General features: G+C 42.3%; 1 protein-coding gene across 1 annotated transcript in view; it reads left to right on the top strand.

The window, feature by feature from the left end:
• The window catches only part of LOC123521514 (transient receptor potential cation channel subfamily M member 3-like), a 386500-nt gene that overhangs the window by 333794 nt on the left and 34786 nt on the right, over positions 1 to 17920 (top strand). Inside the window, exon 6 of the mRNA XM_045288617.1 lies at positions 6316 to 6487. Coding sequence (XP_045144552.1) covers positions 6316 to 6487 — 172 coding nt within the window. The remainder of the gene's footprint in view (positions 1 to 6315; positions 6488 to 17920) is intronic.

The raw sequence follows: 17920 nt of genomic DNA, 5'->3' as shown, positions 1-17920 counted from the left end.
CTGGCTGCGGTCTCTCTATGATTATGAGGACGCATCGAGTCTTCATCCCCGCGCCCCCATTTCATTCTCTCACTCCCCACGTCCGTTCATCTCAGACCCAGAGGATGCTTCCCAGTTCTCAGCGGTTGTCCCCTCTTCCCTCCCAGCAACGGATCTCTGATCCCCAGAGACCGGACGGAACCCCACCACTCCTTTTGTTTCTCCTTCTCCAAAGCCCAAGCTCCATTTTGCTGCCTGCTGGTTCCTTGCCTGACCTGGGTAGCCACAACGTTCCAGATGACTCGTCTGGATCCGCTGTCAGAGATCCGCTGTCAGAGATGCCCAGCTGAGCCACTGCCCCCCACCCCCTGACTCAATCTTCAAATGTCCAACAGCAAAACCGACCCCTTGTCCTTTAAATTTTTAAAATCAATTTGAAGCCTCTGACTGCTCCCTCTATGATGCTGTTCTGGAGTGGAATTTAAATTCTGTGGTGCAAACCTTAAGTGCTGGGCTGCTACGCAGAAAAGTTGGTCATTGTCCCCTACCCAGTTGCTCCGCAGGAGAAAGCGTTGGCGATCGAGTCTTGTAGAGACAACGGCCTAGGAAAGCCCACAGGGCAATTCTACTCTGTCCCGTAGGGTGGCTGTGAGTGAGATTCCACACCACAGACCACAGTGATCACAGGTGCCTTATTGGGGAAAAAATACAGTTCGTGGAACAAATACAGTCACAATCCTTGCAGTTCCATTTCGTTTCACAGGATCGCTATGTTTCAGCTTCCAGGTGTTCAGAGGCCTGTGACCAGAATCTCACTAACACTTAAGCAACACTAGAATTAAACCAAACTCACTACCATTGAGTTAATGTGGACTCATAGTGAGTCCCCCTGGGGGGTTCTGTTTATGGGTGTAGAAAGCCCAGTCTTTTTCCCAAATAGCTGCTGGTGGCTTTGAACTGCCAGCCATGCAGAACACAGCCCAACACTTAACCATGACACCACCAGAGCTCCTGACAGCACTGAGTGGTGTGCAATAGATGAATGGGTGAAGAATTCCGTCGTGTGGCTTTGGGGGACAAAGAGGAGGGGCAAATGTCATTATTTGGAAAGATTCTAGCTCAGGCTTCCTGGAGAATATTGGGTGTCTCAAATCTACTCTTAAGCATTTTTTCCCTCTTCTTAGGGAAAGTGCTGCTCTGGTTACTACTCAGGAAGGGTCCCTCTATAGGGGCTCTTTACACCCAGGCAGCCTTTCTCCGCCTCGCTTTCTTTCCAGAGGTATGAAGTGCAGAAGTGATTGGAGTGACTATTTCTTTAAGTCTCCTTAGGATAGTACAGAATCGGGACCATCCTAAAAACAAATTAATACCATGTCTGAAAGCCCATTCAGAAGCTCCCCTCATCTATCAGTTTGACCTCCTCGGATGGCTTGTGTGTTGCTAGAAGCTATGCCGCCAGAGTTTGAAATTCCAGCAGGGTCACCCATGGAGAACAGGCTTCAGCCGAGCTTCCAGACTAAGGCAGAGTAGGAAGAAAGAAGAGCTAGGCCACTTCTGAAAAAGTAGCCACTGAAAGCCCTTTGAGTAGCAACGAAAAAGGCAACCCATTATGTATATAGTAGGAGCCTTCATTCTCTTAGGAACCCCTGGCAGAGAACAGTGCTACAGTGATCCAACATACGTACAACCTGTGAACATGTCACCATGTTCGGGTTAGAACTACACACACACAACACATGCACACACATACAGATACAAAGGGACTTCTAAAAGTTTGTGGGGGAGACAATCCCATTACCTATAAACTCCATTTTCCCACCAACATTTTGAAGCCCTATTATAGATGTATGAGTATGTGTTTACTTACTTAATTTAAATAAAGCCCTCTTTTATGGAGTCTTAATATTAAAAGCAGTTGCACGGTTTCCAAAATGTTGTCAAAGAAAAATTCATTTGTATTCATGTGATAAAAAAAATATGTTTTTTTCCCATTTGGAAAACACAACAGGAAGTTGAGCAAATCTTTTGTAGCTATGCAAATGATCATTCCGACAGAAATAGAGAGCTAGTGTGTCTGTTATCCAGAATATTAAGTAGGTTGTTTTACCCAATTTAGACCAAAAGACCTTCTTCTGAAGAATTCAGCAAGTTATAACCAACTTTTACCAACAAACTGTCCCAGAGGTTCTCTCTCTCTTAGATGCTTGGGAGAAATGCGGCAAAGGAAAAAGACATGGTGCTGTATGTTCTGTCCACTGGTGGTGGGCTTGTTGTTGTTGGTGGCGGTGGTTTTACTTTACTCACTTTGATTGATTTAAATATTTGGTTTTAAGTAAAAGTAAATGATGTGCCTCTCATCATTTCATTTGGTCCCTAGTATGCAATTGGCAGGAGCCCTCGTGCTTACAGGTTGGGCTGCTAACCACAAGGCTGGCAGTTTGAAGCCACCAGCCGCTCCACAGGAGCAAGATGAGGCTCTCTAGTCTGATGAAGTTTATATTCTCAGAAATCCACAGGGCAGTGCTACCCTGCCTGATGGAGACCCCCTGAATCAGAAATAACTTCATGGCAGTGAGTTTGATTTGGTGCAAATGGAAAACCAGTACACTGTTGATAAAGTAGACCTGAAGGAGGGAAAAAATATATATAGATTACCCACTAGGAGGTAGGTGTGGCACCAGATAATTTGGCATATATCATCTCATGTGTTCCCCACCAGGTAAGCAGGTTTATCATGTTATGTTTGAAGGTTCAGAAAATGAGACGCAGATGATCATCGTCATTGGTAGAACTTGGATTCACAGTTCTGTAACCGCGGGTTGCGAACACTTCCAAGAATCAGCATCTCCTCCAAAAATGATGGAAGATGAATGAAGGTGTTTCCCTTCTTTTCCAAAGTGAGCCCCTCGATTAGGAGTCTGCACGTGGGTGGTACACGTGGTGGGCAGTCGGCGGCTAACTGAAAGGTTGGCAGTTTGAATCCACCCACAAGCTCCCTGCAAGAAAAACCTGGTGACCTACTTTCAGAAAGATTATCCCCAAGGAAGTCTCATGGTGCTGCTCTCCTCTGTAACACACTCACTTGACGGCCCGGCACAATGATACTATTCAGCAGACAGACTCTCTGTCAAAATAGAATCACCTTTAACTTGCCCTCATGTTACATTAAAAGAAATGGACATCAATAAAAAAAAGAAATTCAAATTCATCAGTGATCACCTAAACTCGATCTCAGTTTGATGTACGTACCTTATGCCCAAGAGGTCAAAACTCAGAAGACTGGGATACCAAGGTGCTCTGAGTCCATGCGGAGGAAATGAAAAATCATCCGAGGCCGATGATTTCATTGTGTTGTTTCATTCTCCAATTGTGGTGCACTCATCGGAATCATTTCCATTTCTTTATCCATTTGGAAATTTCACTTTCATTGTCAGTCTCTAATTAGGTTCCTGGGAATTAAAAATAAGGGTGCATGTATCAGCCTGAGGCTCACCATCACACATAGCTCAATCTCTGGAGGAGAGTTGGTCTTAGAGACAAAACGAAATCACAAATCTTTCTCTTTGTCCAAAATCACAATACAGGGTCATGTTAAGAATAGGAGAAAATTGTTCTCCTTGGCCTCTTTCCACAAAGCATTAATATTTATTAGCTTGCACATTACTGCAGGATGAATGTTTTATGATTTTAAAAAGTTAACAAAATTGGAACCTTAACCATAAGAGGCCTTCTCTTTCTGTGTAAAGGGTTCAGGATGAGGCCAGTAAACCACCGCCGTGGTATTTGGGGGCTCACTCGTTCACCCATCTAGACAGGAAGTAATTGAAGGCTGCTTTATGTGATTACTGGGAACAATAATCCAAAAGTTACAGGCTCCTTTATCAAGAAGTGCCAGCTGAAATGAAGCTATAGAGAATGTTCTGTTATCACAGCTACTTTAATAAATTGCATCTATGTTAATAGACCTGGATGGTATTTAAAAAACTTGGAAATACTTACACATTTTAAGTTTATAAATCAACTCCTAAACCGTTCAGATAAGAGTTGTGTTTTGTTTGGGTTCCCATTTTAAGCAAAAGCATATCTGTCTTGAGTTTTCTATATTCGCTCATTCATTAATCACGAAGGGCATTCTATTTGCCGGACACGGGGGAATGTAGACGGTTTGAAATCAGAATCGGGATCTGAAAAATGACTTGCATGGGATTTTTATTGCTAAAGATTGCTCTTCCTTAAATAACTATGTCATTCCCTTAACAAACTACTCAATCTTACTAGAACCTTTCATGGGGAACATGAACATGAACAAGAGCACCCCAACTCAATAATTAACATACACCCCACAAGAAGGCACAGAAACAAACACCCAGTAATGTTCATTCCTGTCCTGTGATGGTTTTTTGGATTTAGAACCAAGAAGGCTCTCCTAGCGACATGTAACAGTGAGTCTGTCCGTGTTCCTCTTTCATTATCTTGAATATAGTTCCTAACTCAAGGTAGGATTGCAAGGGTAGATTTCCAACACATCATGTAATGTTCCCATTGGGTGTAAGCCATATGGCGAAGTGGAAAAAGCATCAGTTTTGGAATCAGGCAAACCTGGATGTCCATTTGGGTTCTACCTATAATAAGCACATGGAACATTTATTTTGACGCTTGGGTTCTCAGTTTCTTCACACACAAAATAAAAATAACAGCCTCTAGCTTGCAAGATCATCACAAGGGATTTGGATAATGTGTGCATAGCAACTAGCCCACAATAGGCATTGTTGTTGTTCTGATATGAAAAATCTATTATCAAAACTTTTATAGCAAAAAAATCTGAAAGTCTCTGTGGTAATCATTTCTTTTGTGAGAATGAATACCAAATGGGCCCCAAGGACTTGGAGATTAAAGAAGTCCCAAATGTCCAACTCTGCCAAGATGCCAGTCAGCTCCATTTCCCCCGACTCCTCCCTTGAGTATGTGCCCTCACACTTCCAGCATCTTAGAAGAGCTACAATGTCCCACAGAAACACAAAAATGCTTGCGGAAATGCCTCACATCGCGATGGGTGCTGTTAGTCTAAAATCTGAAGGTCAAGCAGGGGTAAACCAAATGCGGGGTCCAGAGGGCTCGCTCCACTCCTGGCTCTTGGCAGTGATGTGATCACACCACCTGTTCTCAGAAGGGGTCATTCTATATCGCAGGATGTCATTGCAGAGAATCCTGCTCACAATTCCCCAGAGGCAAATCTTTTCAGTGTCTTCCCCCGCCTTCTAGTGCAATCAAATTAACACTTAACTCTTCACCCAAATATGATGAGGGTAACGAATGTGCAAATGTGCTTTATACAATGGATGGATGGATGGTGATAAGAGTTGTATGAGCCCCCAATAAAATGATTTTAAAAATAAAAATTTAAAAAATAATAACAATCTATTCTCCAGTCTTGGACTCTCCCATTCATGTACACATGACCGGGGCCTCAGGCAGGATGCTTTCAGTAGGCATTGCCCTCCTACTAATCTCTTTCAGCCAGGCTTTTCCCCAGGCCCCTCCGAAGCAGCTTTTCTCCTCTCAGTTGTAGCATATCATTCCTTACATCCATTACCATAACAGTAACCGAGATAACCATTAAACAAAGAGTGTGGCCTGATTCACCCCCTCTCTAAGGTCAGATCCTAATCATATCGTACTTTTATTCATTATAAAATAATGCCCTCCAAACTGGGACGATAGCCTCAAGGGTGTGAAATCCAGATTATGATCTATCGCCTAAGGGATTATGGCCAGAAAAGTCATGTTAATTGAGTTAAAACTCAGGACTCACTGAGAATAGTGTAACTCACCATGGAGTTACAACCACCACCACCACCACCACCACCAAAGTACCAAATGAATCCATCCTTTACTTACTAGAATCAAGTTGATTCCAATGATAGTAACCCAACAGGACACGAGGGAATTCCCCTTTGGGTTTCCAAGACTTCAAATCTTTATAGGGGCTAGACAGCTTCATCTTTCTCCAGTTGAGTGGCTGGTGGCTTTGAACTACTAACCTTGTGGTTAGCACCTCAGTGTGTAGCCCACTTAGCCAACAGGGCTCTCGTATTCACCTACAGGGACCTAAATAAGTAAATTGATAGCCCTGATGGCATGATATTTCCTCAAATGGAACTTTTACCATAAATTTTATTCTCTCCAAAAGAATATTAGGAAGATGATACAGTTCGCAACTTACTGTACCAAATGATTGATTGTTTTCCTCTCTCTCCACATGATATCTGGGTCCCCTTTTTTTAAAATGTCACCTTCTTTCTCTGATTCATTTTTCTTCTTCTTGAAATCCGGCAGGTTGTCCGTCCCTACCAGACCATGTCCAACCCCATGAGCAAGCTCACTGTTCTCAACAGCATGCATTCCCATTTCATCCTGGCTGACAATGGGACCACTGGAAAATACGGAGCAGAGGTGAAACTCCGGAGACAATTGGAAAAGCATATTTCACTTCAGAAGATAAATACAAGTAAGTAGGCTGCTGTCCCCACTGCCGGGTCTCATGGGTAGTGTACTGAAAGGGAATCATTTTACGTACTCCAGGTAGCAATATTGTGAAGCCTTGCGCAAGCTCAAATAGGGTTAGGACGTGCACAAGGTCAGCGCTGAGCACTGGCAAACGTCATCCAGAAGTGGCCGATTGGAGGCGGGAGAACTAACTGTGGAATTAGTGGACTCCAGCCCAGTTTTCAGGCGTGAGAAGTTCTGCCCTTTCTCGGTTTGTGAATGTAGATATGCTTTTTCCCGAAACTTTTCTTACTTCCTTGAATCAATAAATACTGTGAGGAGGAGAGGCACCCTAGAGAAATTATGTCTATTTAGTAAACTTGCTTTGGTAGCTTAAAAATAAAAAAGCTGGCTGAGTTAGGGTCATTCAAAGCAACCACCTATTCTTTAAGCTAAAACATCGTGAAAGATAAAGCTTTCATCTGTCTGTTAATTTTGTGAAAGCAGTTATGGTCGATTTGAATGTATTTAGGTATGTGCCTAGTTATTTCTGCATAGCACAGTCCTCATTACCAAATAGTGCCCCCACAGAAATATCATAAGTGGATGGATTTAGGGAACAGAAATTTATTGGCTCACAGTTCTGGAGGACAAAGGCCCACAGCAGCATGTCAGCCATGCGGATCCTTCCTCTCTCCTAGTTCCCGGTCTCTGCTTCTGACTTTGGGGAGTTCTTGGCTTGTCAGTGAGGCGTCCCATAACCGCTGTCTCTCCCTGGTGTGTCTGTCAGATCTCTGGCCCTTGAGTCACTCAGAAGTGATTAGTTTTAGAACCACCCTACACAATATGACCTCAACGGATTGATTGGTGGATTTTTTTAACATTAGAATGTATTATTGAAAGTGATTACATTGTATTCCATGTACGCACATGTCATCCTATTGCATTCCATTGTGGAAAGGAATCTCCTCTCCCAAGGTCAGTTATTTTAATCATATGTAAGAACTGTATGACAGCAGCTAGGGTTTGGTCAAACAATGGGGAGGGGTAGTCTAGTAAATGTGACAAATAAAATTAGCCATCATTACCACAAAATGCATATCAAATGCTTGCACTACAATGATCTTTTTAGCACTCAGTGCTCTATGCGATGTTTATTAGATGGACGTGTTTGTCTTAACTGCAAACAGCTTAGCAAAATGATCATGAAGTGTCTTGCATGTAAATGTCACAATGGTATTAAAACAAATACCACTTCTCCTCCCCAAATAAAATGAAAGCCATGTCATACAGTAAGGTGAAGGCTCACTCCCACTCCTATCAGGGAAATGTTGACCTAATTGGCTGACCTTCTAAAACTTGGAATTCCAAAATACAAAAGAGTATTCTGTTTGACCAGACGAGCTTTCCAAAAGTTAGTATAATTTGATTTGACTTGTCCAAGAAGTTTTTATCTCTGCTTGTCTCTCAAGTCTCCGCATCTATCCCAAGTGCTTCTTGCAGCCCCCTCTCCTCTAGAACCGCAATGTTAGACCTCATATCAAATTGAGACTTCTCCTTTCCATAGTCTCGCTTCTTGTTTCATCTTTTAGATAGCTCTACTGCCTTAAGCAGTCACCTTTCATGCATTTATGTTTTTCACAAAGAATTCTAGAATAAAAAAAATGAGGTACAGGCCTACAGTCAAAATTGAATTCAGAAACTTTTATCTACCTAAGAATCCCCAAGTGTCTTTTGAAAGAGAAAATACAAATTATGCTCGAGCAAACATTTTCTAAAAGAAAAAGAAGAAATTATAAAAGTGAAACAAATGTATCTAGAAACCAACAGAGGTAGATATTTTTTAAGCACGAGTAGCAATGGGTGGTATATTTGGCTGTTAATACTAAAACCTAATTTAATCATAATATTTAATAAAACAGGCAGATGTCATATAATTAGTGACATATACAAGAGGGCTTCAAGAAGTATGGGGAGGGGGGAGAGAATCCCATGATCTTTTCATTCCATTTTCTATAAACTTTGAAAACCCCTTTGTATTTATCTTTTTATATTCTTCTTTATACCCCGAGGTTCAGAAAGAAAGCAGCCATAGCAGGGAGCTGAAATCCAAAGTGAATGGGAGCAGGGTAAACAAGAAGCAAGCTCAAGATCAAGTTCAATGTTAGTATTTGAGGATATATATCCAGGCAGGTAAGGGATGCCATTGTATGCATCCCTGGTGGCAGCTGAGCTAGATAGTCAAGTAGTATGGAAAGTAGAGCTAGGTGTGTGGTTGTGTGAGTTAGGCACCCAGAAAAGAGGGTGTGAGTGGGAATTTAAGCTTAGCCAGGGCTCTGTTGGCCAAGTCCTGCACCTAACAGGTGACCCAAAGGAAAGAATGTTTTTTATAGATGGTCCTTTCAAGTGGAGATGTGTGTTGGTAATGCAGGTGCCCCTCTGGGAGGAGCATCTTCCTGCATTGCTCATGGAGGGGTTGCCCTGTGTGAGGGTGGCCCTGCAGGGAGGTACCGTAAGGGACAGAGCTCAGCATCACAGAGGTAAAGAAGAGGCCACAGGTGGAGTCTAGACAATCAGGAGGCTCAAGGAGCCAGTCTCAGGACTAGCTGGTTGTCCTTTGGTAGATCATCAGGAATAAGTCACATTCCTGGGGGCACGAGGGCCATGCTAGATTATCAAGACAGGTGTTGCGACATGGACATATTGGCAAATGGGAACCTAGTCCGGGAAGAGGCATAGACCCAGGACTAAACGGAGGCATGAAATCAGAGAATTTCCTGAAATATCCTTGGTCCTCTTGAGTTTGGGGTAGTAGTTAAGTCCACAGAGTGGCGGCTGAGTGGCAATAGATAGAAGGGAGTGTGGACAGATAGGGCCAGATGGTCATTGGAGTCGGCATAATTGACAAATGTCATGCCCCCCTTGCGTTATGGACTGTCTTTGAAGCTTCCTAGACGCCCAGGAGCCCTGATGGCAGAGAAGGTTACACATTGGGCTATGTGTCAGGTGGGATTGTCTAGAAAATCAAAGCCAGCGACACTCATAGTTGTATAAGAAAGAACTTTATATCGAGCAGCAACTCTATTAGGAGGGCATCATAGCCCAATCCTACCCAAGTCCATAGTTCGATGTTAACCAGAGCCCTCTTCAGCAGCCTCACGTGGCTGCGGGCCAACGTCACAGAAAGTTTGCATTTGGCCGGAACACATTTGAAACAGAAACAAATCCAATGACACTCAAATAGTGTAGCACCCAAAGTCCAGAGGCCTTGTGTCCCTCAGTCCTTTCATTTCCTTCTTCAAGAGTTTAGGACATCTAAAATATGATCATGGAATGAACTTGCCCCTGAAAATTAGATGCTGTTTAAGTGCTACTGTTCTAAAGCTGGCTGTCCCGGAGGACACACTCGGGCCTTTCCTCATGAGTGCCTTTCATCTGGATCACTTAGGGATGGCCTGTCGACTGTAGCCACCGCTCAGCAGCACTCCCCCCTTTATTTTTATATACATGGCATGATCTTTTGAAGAATATTCTCCTGAGCTACTAAGTGAATTCTACGCAGGTCTATAAACCCTTTCTGATCCACATGCCAAGTCCGAGGAATAACACATTGCAAGCACCCGGTGTTTTGCATGTTCCTCAGCATTCTGGCATGCGTTCCTCCATGCTCTCCCCTCCCTCACACACGCTACTGTCAGCAGTCAATACAAAAGGATGGTCATTGATTACCCAACAGATTTGTTTTGAAAGGAGATTCTTTCCCCCCCAAACATGGGCAGTTGCCTCTATCGGTCTGCAATCTTGTAAACGTCAACATGCAAAATCTCAACCGTTTCATTGTTCTGATGATCACAATTGGACCCTGTTTTATGCCAGACATGATTGAGGGTCAAGAAAAGCAGCAGGAATAAGCAAGATGTGGGTCTGAGGCCCAGAGGAGCCAATGAATACGTAAATAAGAAAGTATTGGATGCCCGAAAGTTACCAGTGCTATTAAGAGAACTAAAGCATGTATATGTACCTGTGAATATGTGAGTGGGTGTGCACATGCGTGTTACAGACTAGGCATGGCAAGCCTGCTGCACAGATGCTAGGAGATGCCAGTGCATACTGAGAACCCCAGAGTCTAGCGTGCCTAAGGAGTAAGAATTTACAGAAAGGAAAGTGGGATGAGGACCAGCTTCCAGAGAATGTCACCCAAGTCCTTCAGAAAGTGAGAGGGGGTGGAATTGGGGACACACGAATGAAGATCAGGGGCACTTTCGTCCTGTGTAACAGGAACAAAAGAAGGGTCAATTGGCTCCATGTGGGTAGAATAGAACATTTTCTAGTTGGATGATCAAGTATTTCTTTTCTGATTGCTTCTATATTTAAATAAAACAGTACCATGGGTCATCAGTTGAGGATGTGGGAGGGAAGGAGGTGTTGGAGGTGGAGGACAGATAAGAAGGATGAAGCAATCTGTTTATAGGATGTGACTGAGTACTCCAGGGAAATGGAGGGTGGCCACATAGCAACCAAGAAGCACTTGAGATTTGCAGTCATATATGTAAAGCGACGTGAGCCACCAGGGTTGTGTATTTTTCCCCCAAGCCACGCTCAGCTTGAGTAATAGAATAAACCTAGGCTTGGGTTCAACGTAGATTGAGCTTGTGTTTGACATGTAGGAAGGAGGAAGAGAACAGGAAGGGCACAAGGCAATGCATTCCCTTTATATCTATATTCCACGAATGGATCAGTGAATCTGGCAAAAGAAATGTTGCAACTGAGATTTAAAAGAACATAGAATCACTCATTTCAAAGACCAGATTGAACCATAGAGGGAGAGATAACTGAATTGTGTCAAAAGTGACCCCCTAGCATAGTAAATATCCCGTATGCTAAGCTTCAAGAGGTTAAGCAATCAAAGGTCCACAATGAACACTTTCCATGCTTATTGCACTACGTATGGCTCACACAAACATTGAATTGACTTAGCATGTTTTGGGGAACAGCTTAGCTGTTCAATAAAACACCTTCCAGTGAAATGAGTGAGAACCAAGGTTCCACTCTAGAAAGTATAATTTAAGTAGACTGACAAAGCTTTCCAATCCCAAGTGTATTTTTTGGTAAATCCTTTTATTAGTAAAAACTTCAAACAAATACAAAAGCTATACCTATTGCCCAGCTCCCAAAATGATCTTCCATGGCTAATCTGATTTCCTCTATACTTAACCCCACCTATTTCCTCTTCTGGATAACTAAAGATAATCTAAGCAGCATATCTTTTCATTTATAAATATCTCAGTAGCAAAGCACTTTTAGCCTCTGCTAGGCACACATAGTCACCCACTGCTGTCGAGTCAATTACGACTGATATAGACCCTATATACAGCTTCAGAGGCTTTTAGTCTTTGGGAGGGGGGCAGGCAACAGAAATGCTATCTCTAGCAGGGAAGCTGTGGGGTTCAGTCAGTTGACCTTGCCATGATCAGCCCAACATGTAAGCCATGTAATACATGTAACCCTTGTAATACATTCTGAACTACAGTTGCTCCCTCCTGCCAAGGACATAGAACTTCATTGACATGATTCAAGTTATCTAGGGGTGTGCACTGTTCCAGGGCCCCCCAGCAGTCATGCTGTCAGGCAGGGTTATTGAGGACTATGAGTCTGGGCCCTGGTGGTGGCGTGGTTACAGGTTGGGCTGCGATCTGCATAGTTGCCGTTTGGAACCACTAGCCGCTCCATGGGAAAAGCCTGGGCTTTCTACTGCTGTAAACAGGTACAGTCCCAGAAACCCACAGCGGGTGGCTGCATCAGCATCAACTCAATGACAGTCAGAGGGAGAAACTAGCTGTTAAAGGTGTCAAAACAAAGCTGAAGGTAAATAGGTTCAGTGGTGTTTTAAAAGCTTACTTTTGGACCATTATCAGATATTTTTTTTTCTCCTTTACTGTATTATTCCAAAAAGTGACTGGAGGAAGAGAATAGAAACTTCTTTGATGAGACTTTTACTCCTTTTTGTTTGAATATTATTTGAGGTTTGGCTGAAGCAAGCAATTGTGTTTTTTGGGGGGTGGGATTTTATATCTATATTCTGAACACCAATCTGATGTGGACATTTTTCATTATATTTCATTGCAAGACTAGATTTTTTTTTCTTTACAATCTCCATACTTCACAAATCTACATCAGACAAAATCCACGACAAACAGAATCTAGTCTAAGTGACTATTTTCCCAACAAAGCTCCAACCCATCGTCGTTGAGTGCATTCTGGTTCACGGTGGCTCTAATAGGATTTCGGAGACTGTAAATCTTGACGGGAGCAGATAGCCTCATCTTTCGTCTACAGAGCAATCGGTGGACTTGAACTGCCGGCCTTGCAAAGAGTAGCCTAATGTTTATCCAGTTGTTAAGTGCCACCCTGCACCATCTTTGCAGTTTTTGCTACTTGTGGATCCATTGCTGCAGCTATTGTGCCAACCTGTCATGAAGGGTTTCTCTCGTTTGTGACACGGTTGGCTTCATCAAACACTGTCTCCTTTTCCAGCGACTAGCCTCTCCTGATAATGTGTCCCAAGTAAGTAGACAAAGTCCTACCATCCCAGTGGACCTTCTAGACACACATGTATTACAGTATGAATTGATGGGGAAGGCTGGGTCACGTTAGACTTCCATAGCCCATGCTTTTGCCGTTTGGAATTTTCTAGAAGAATCGGCTGCTCTTCTCCCTCGTTGTCGTAGTAGCAGCTGACATTTCAGTGTGGCTTCATCTGATGCAGCCTCCTAGAGGCGCCTTCTCTGAAGCAGCAGATTAAAGTGGGCTTGGCCTTTCTAAGTCAACAAGTAGCAGAAGTGATTGCAGAATTCATAAAATATCAGACTTGGTTGGTGAGGCTATTTGTTATTTAGAGATATGTTTTATGACTCAGTCCTTAAGCCAAGTGCAAAAAAAAAAAAAGTATAGGAAATGGCATCTGGCCTCCTTTAACTCACTACCAGTGAGGAGGTGACTGGCCATTGCCGCCAACCCAAGGCTGATCCTGTGAGCTGAAGGTGAGACAGCTACCTTCCAGCCATATGGAAAAAGGAGTCAAAGAAAGGTGCAATTCTTCCTTTTAAAGGCACAGTGAGGACACAGTGCCCCTCACTTTCCTTACACTCTGTGCGCCAGTATTTGGTCACATGGCCACATCGGTTAAAGAGAGATTCGGAAGAATCATCTTTATCCCAGACAAAGAGGTTGCTGCTGCAGGTGTGAACTGCTGGCAAATCTATTCTAACTCAGACCCATGTGTATTAGACAGGGTTCTCTAGAGAGATAAAACCAAATTGCTGATAATTTAATATATTTATTTATAAAGATAATTAGATATATAACAAGAAGTGAACTGTTAAATCATATACAGATAAATATATAATACAAGAAATAAACAGTTAAATTAGAAAGCACTACAAATGGCTCAGTGCAACTCACGTCTGTGAGAGAAAGTTGAGAGACTAGCAGTCCTTCCAGTCTAGTCTGCTGCCAGATCTTCCTCTATTTGTAGAGAGAGCTAGGCTATGTCAGCACAGCAGCCTATCACAAGGCAGGTCACCAACCGCCAGTCCCCAACTCCAGAGATGTCTTAAAGGGACCTCAACTTACAGCGACACAGTCCACAGGCTAGGCATTCCACAGGTAGTGTAGCCTTTAAATTGAAGCACAGAACAAGCAAGGCAGCCGCACACTGGTCCGATGATCACAGAGCAAGAGATACAAAAGGCAAGGCTCATCAAGCCATTTATCTCTCTGCCCTTCAGTTAATCCCACTTGTGTTTATCAGCCAGGCTGGCACAATAAACTATCCCAATAGCTCTCGGGTCTCTTGCTTTGTGATGGTCACACCAGGTCACCTTAGCAGTTCCCTGCTTCAGCTTGTAAGATTGACTTCCTACAAGACATCCCCAAGGAGAAGCCACATGGACCTATCCTGATGCAGCCCTGGGTGCTGGAGCAGCCATGTGGAGACCCCTGCTAGTGCTGAGATGCTTATTTGTTCACTGACTCAGCTTTCCTCCTGCAGTCGGCATCATTGCCTCTGTTTTGTGAGGTGGAGGACTTTGTGGACTGCTGTTGGGTAAATGGGTTAATGTTGGACTTCTGGGCTTGGGCAGCATTGGGTTGGAATGTTTTCGTGATGCACATTTTCTTTACATAAAACTCTCTTATACATGAGTTGCTGTGGATTTGTTTCTCTAAAGTACCTAGACTAATACATTATCTAAAGTACCTAGAGTAATACACCATGAGTCAAAACTGCTTCATGGGGTTTTTATGGTTTTGTTTGGGGGATTTTGTTTGTTTGTTTTGGCAATAATGCTTCTGGAAGCAAAGCATCAGTTTTCATTCTTAAGGGATTGGCTAAGATGTTATTTGAAAAAAGAGAGAAATAGTATCAGCAGAAAGCTAGCCATCCTTGGCCTCCCTGTTCAGCACCCTATTCCAGGTAGCCATTCATCATCGGTTGGAGTGGCTCATGAGCTTAATTGGCCATTCAGATAAGAGCATACTTTATTCTAATGTGCTCACTGGACAGCCTTGCCCATAAATAGATTCTGCCTTTTAGAATTTTCCCCTTTGAACGTTCTGTGCTTGGTATTTGAAGAGTCTTCCACTGGCTTTCCATTTGAAATCGGATTGCCTAAAATCACCTTGATTATTTTAGACCATTCTGGTTAGTTAGCTATTTGAGTGCATTAAATAAAACAGACACACACACACACACACACACACACACACCCGCCCCGTGCCTCTGAATAAGTTGCTAAGCTATGCTCTATCTCATGCATGTGCATTCCATGATGGATCACTTACCATACATTTTGGGACACATCATTTGTTAAGTCCCAATACACGAAAAAATAATAAGACAGGTTCTGTGTTTTCAGGACATTTTACCCTGGATATTGGTATTTCAAAGGTAAGATACTTCAAAGATCAAGGAAGGGATTCTCATATTACTTCTTTATGGATTAATCTTGGGAGCGGGCAATAGAATGGAGGTGGGTTTGCTTTCAAACCTCTCCCGGGAAGGAACATTATACCTGGGTCTTACCATATGGGGCAAAAGGACAAGAGACCAGAGTCAAAGATCATGAGCAGCCCATTTTCTGACTCTATTGAGTTAATGTTTGAGGAGACCCTGAATTGAAAATCTTTCTTACCTTCTCTAGCCAATTTGGCATTCTTATAATTGAAGGATGCATGGTGGAAAAGTGATCAAAGGGTTTGAACTCACCAGCCACTTTGCCTGAGAAGGGTGTGGCTGTCTGCTTCTGTAGAGAGCCCAACCTCTGAAACCTTATGAAGCCATTGTACTCTGACCTCCAATGTCAATGTCATTCCCAATGGCCTCTACAGCAACCCTTTCATTCAAAAGTGTTGGGTTGCTACAACCTAAAGGTTGGCAATTAAACCCTTCTAGCAGCTCTGTTGGAAAAAACAGTCTTTTTGCATGAAAATGACAGCCAAGAAAGCCCAGGGAGCAGTCCTAGTCCGTGTGTCACGTGGAGTCACGAGGAGCGAGGGGTAGACTTAAGGGCAGCTAGCAATAAGACACTTAACTACCTATAAATGGTAACTAATAAGAGACTGTCAGTGTTGAAGTTGCCTTAAGCCTCCAGTAAATGCCAGTAAATAAATGAGAGTATTTATGGATGCTGACAATTATAAAAAGATCAGTTAGTAGAGCTACACTTAATAATAATTGGGTAACTTTATTTTGGAGATTAGGATATGTCATTATTGATTTGACCTTTCCCCAGTTTGTTTTTCTTTTGATTTCAGCCTACATTATTCAATAAAACCTGAGAGCCTATCTTGTTAAGTCAGTACAGCCTAGAATATCAATTGTGTTCCAGATCTAGCATAACCTTAGGCTCTCTAATAACCGATGAAAATGAACATTGCCTTTCCTCCCTGGACACTCTTATCTGTAGCATCACATCTCTAGGTTTGTTGTCCGGCTCACCTCCTATCAGAACTAGTGTGACTTTTCTGTTCAAACAAGCTACTTTTTGTAAAAAACAGACGGAAGATTTAGGAACTCCATTAGACGATACCCTAAGCAAATTTCAAAATAGAAATGGAAATGACAGCAATGACAAAGGGCTAGTTTTGTAATGTACAAGGAACATCTAGAAATCACAAAGAAAACTGTGAAAAATCCTCTTACAAAATGGACAAAATAACAGGAAGTCCACAGGGAAGACGAATACACACAAAAATCAATTTCACTTTGAATTAGACACATGAAAAGTAAAACAACGAGGCTTCTGTAACTTAATAAATTGGCTAAAAAACAACAAAGTTTATGCTGCCAATAAATGCTGAGGAAAACAGGTCCTCCTACACTTTGGGTGGATGTGTGAAGTTGGACAGCCATTGTAATTTGAAAGACAAATTGGCTACAATATTAAAGTGTAAATGTGCATATCCTTTACCTTGTCATTTCACTTGTAGGAATTTTTTTTTCATTTTTAAGGTTGTTTTTATAGATCATTTTATTGGGAGCTCAAACAACTCATACACAATCCACACATACATCAATTGTGTCAAGCACATTTGTATATCCATTGCTCTCATCATTCTCAAAACATTTGCGCTCCACTTAAGTCCCTGGCATCAGCTCCTCATTTTTCTCTTGTAGGAATATTTTTGATACACATTTATTATAATGTTGTTTACAGTAATAAAAAATTGAAATAACCTAAAGATTGATCAAGAAAGGCTCATATGAAAAGAGTATTTTCTTTCTTCTTTTTAAGTTAAAGGTTATCAGAGAACATTGAGTTTAATATCAATGTAGTTAAAAAATAATTTATATACACATAAATTATGTACGAGTATGAATCAAAATGGGCTCAATGGCAATGAGTTTCAATAATATGTGCACATATACACACACAAGGGGACTTCATGGAAAAATAACATCAGATGAGAATTTTTCTATGTACTTTTTGAAGCCCCTCATATATGCACATATATTTATATACTCATACATATGTATGAATAATAAATAAAACTTTCTCATAATAACCCTGTGACTGCCCTGTGTTGTTTGAGAAAAACTATGAAACTTTCCTGTATTAGTCTGGGTACTTTAGAGAAACAAATCCACAGAAACTCATATATCTAAGAGAAAGTTTTATATAAAGGGTAAGGGCACAGCAAGAAAACATCCCAACCCAGTGCTGCCCAAGCCCACAAGTCCAACATTAGCCCATATGTCTGACACCAATCCACAAAGTCCTCCTCCATCTCGCAAAACACACGAATGGTGTCCACTGCAGGAGGAAAGGCGAATCAGTGATCATGTAAGCATCTCAGCACTGGCAGGGGTCTCCACATGGCTGCTCCAGCACCCAGGGCTGCATCAGGGTAGGTCCTTGTGGCTTCTCCTTGGGGATGTCTTGCAGGAAGTGAATCT

The sequence above is a fragment of the Echinops telfairi genome, unplaced genomic scaffold, assembly GCF_000313985.2.
Source record: "Echinops telfairi isolate 266 unplaced genomic scaffold, ASM31398v2 ScPeMD7_22;HRSCAF=79, whole genome shotgun sequence".
Taxonomy (NCBI): domain Eukaryota; kingdom Metazoa; phylum Chordata; class Mammalia; order Afrosoricida; family Tenrecidae; genus Echinops; species Echinops telfairi.
Note: the sequence above shows the minus strand (reverse complement) of the source record. Positions and strands in the feature narration are given on the sequence as shown.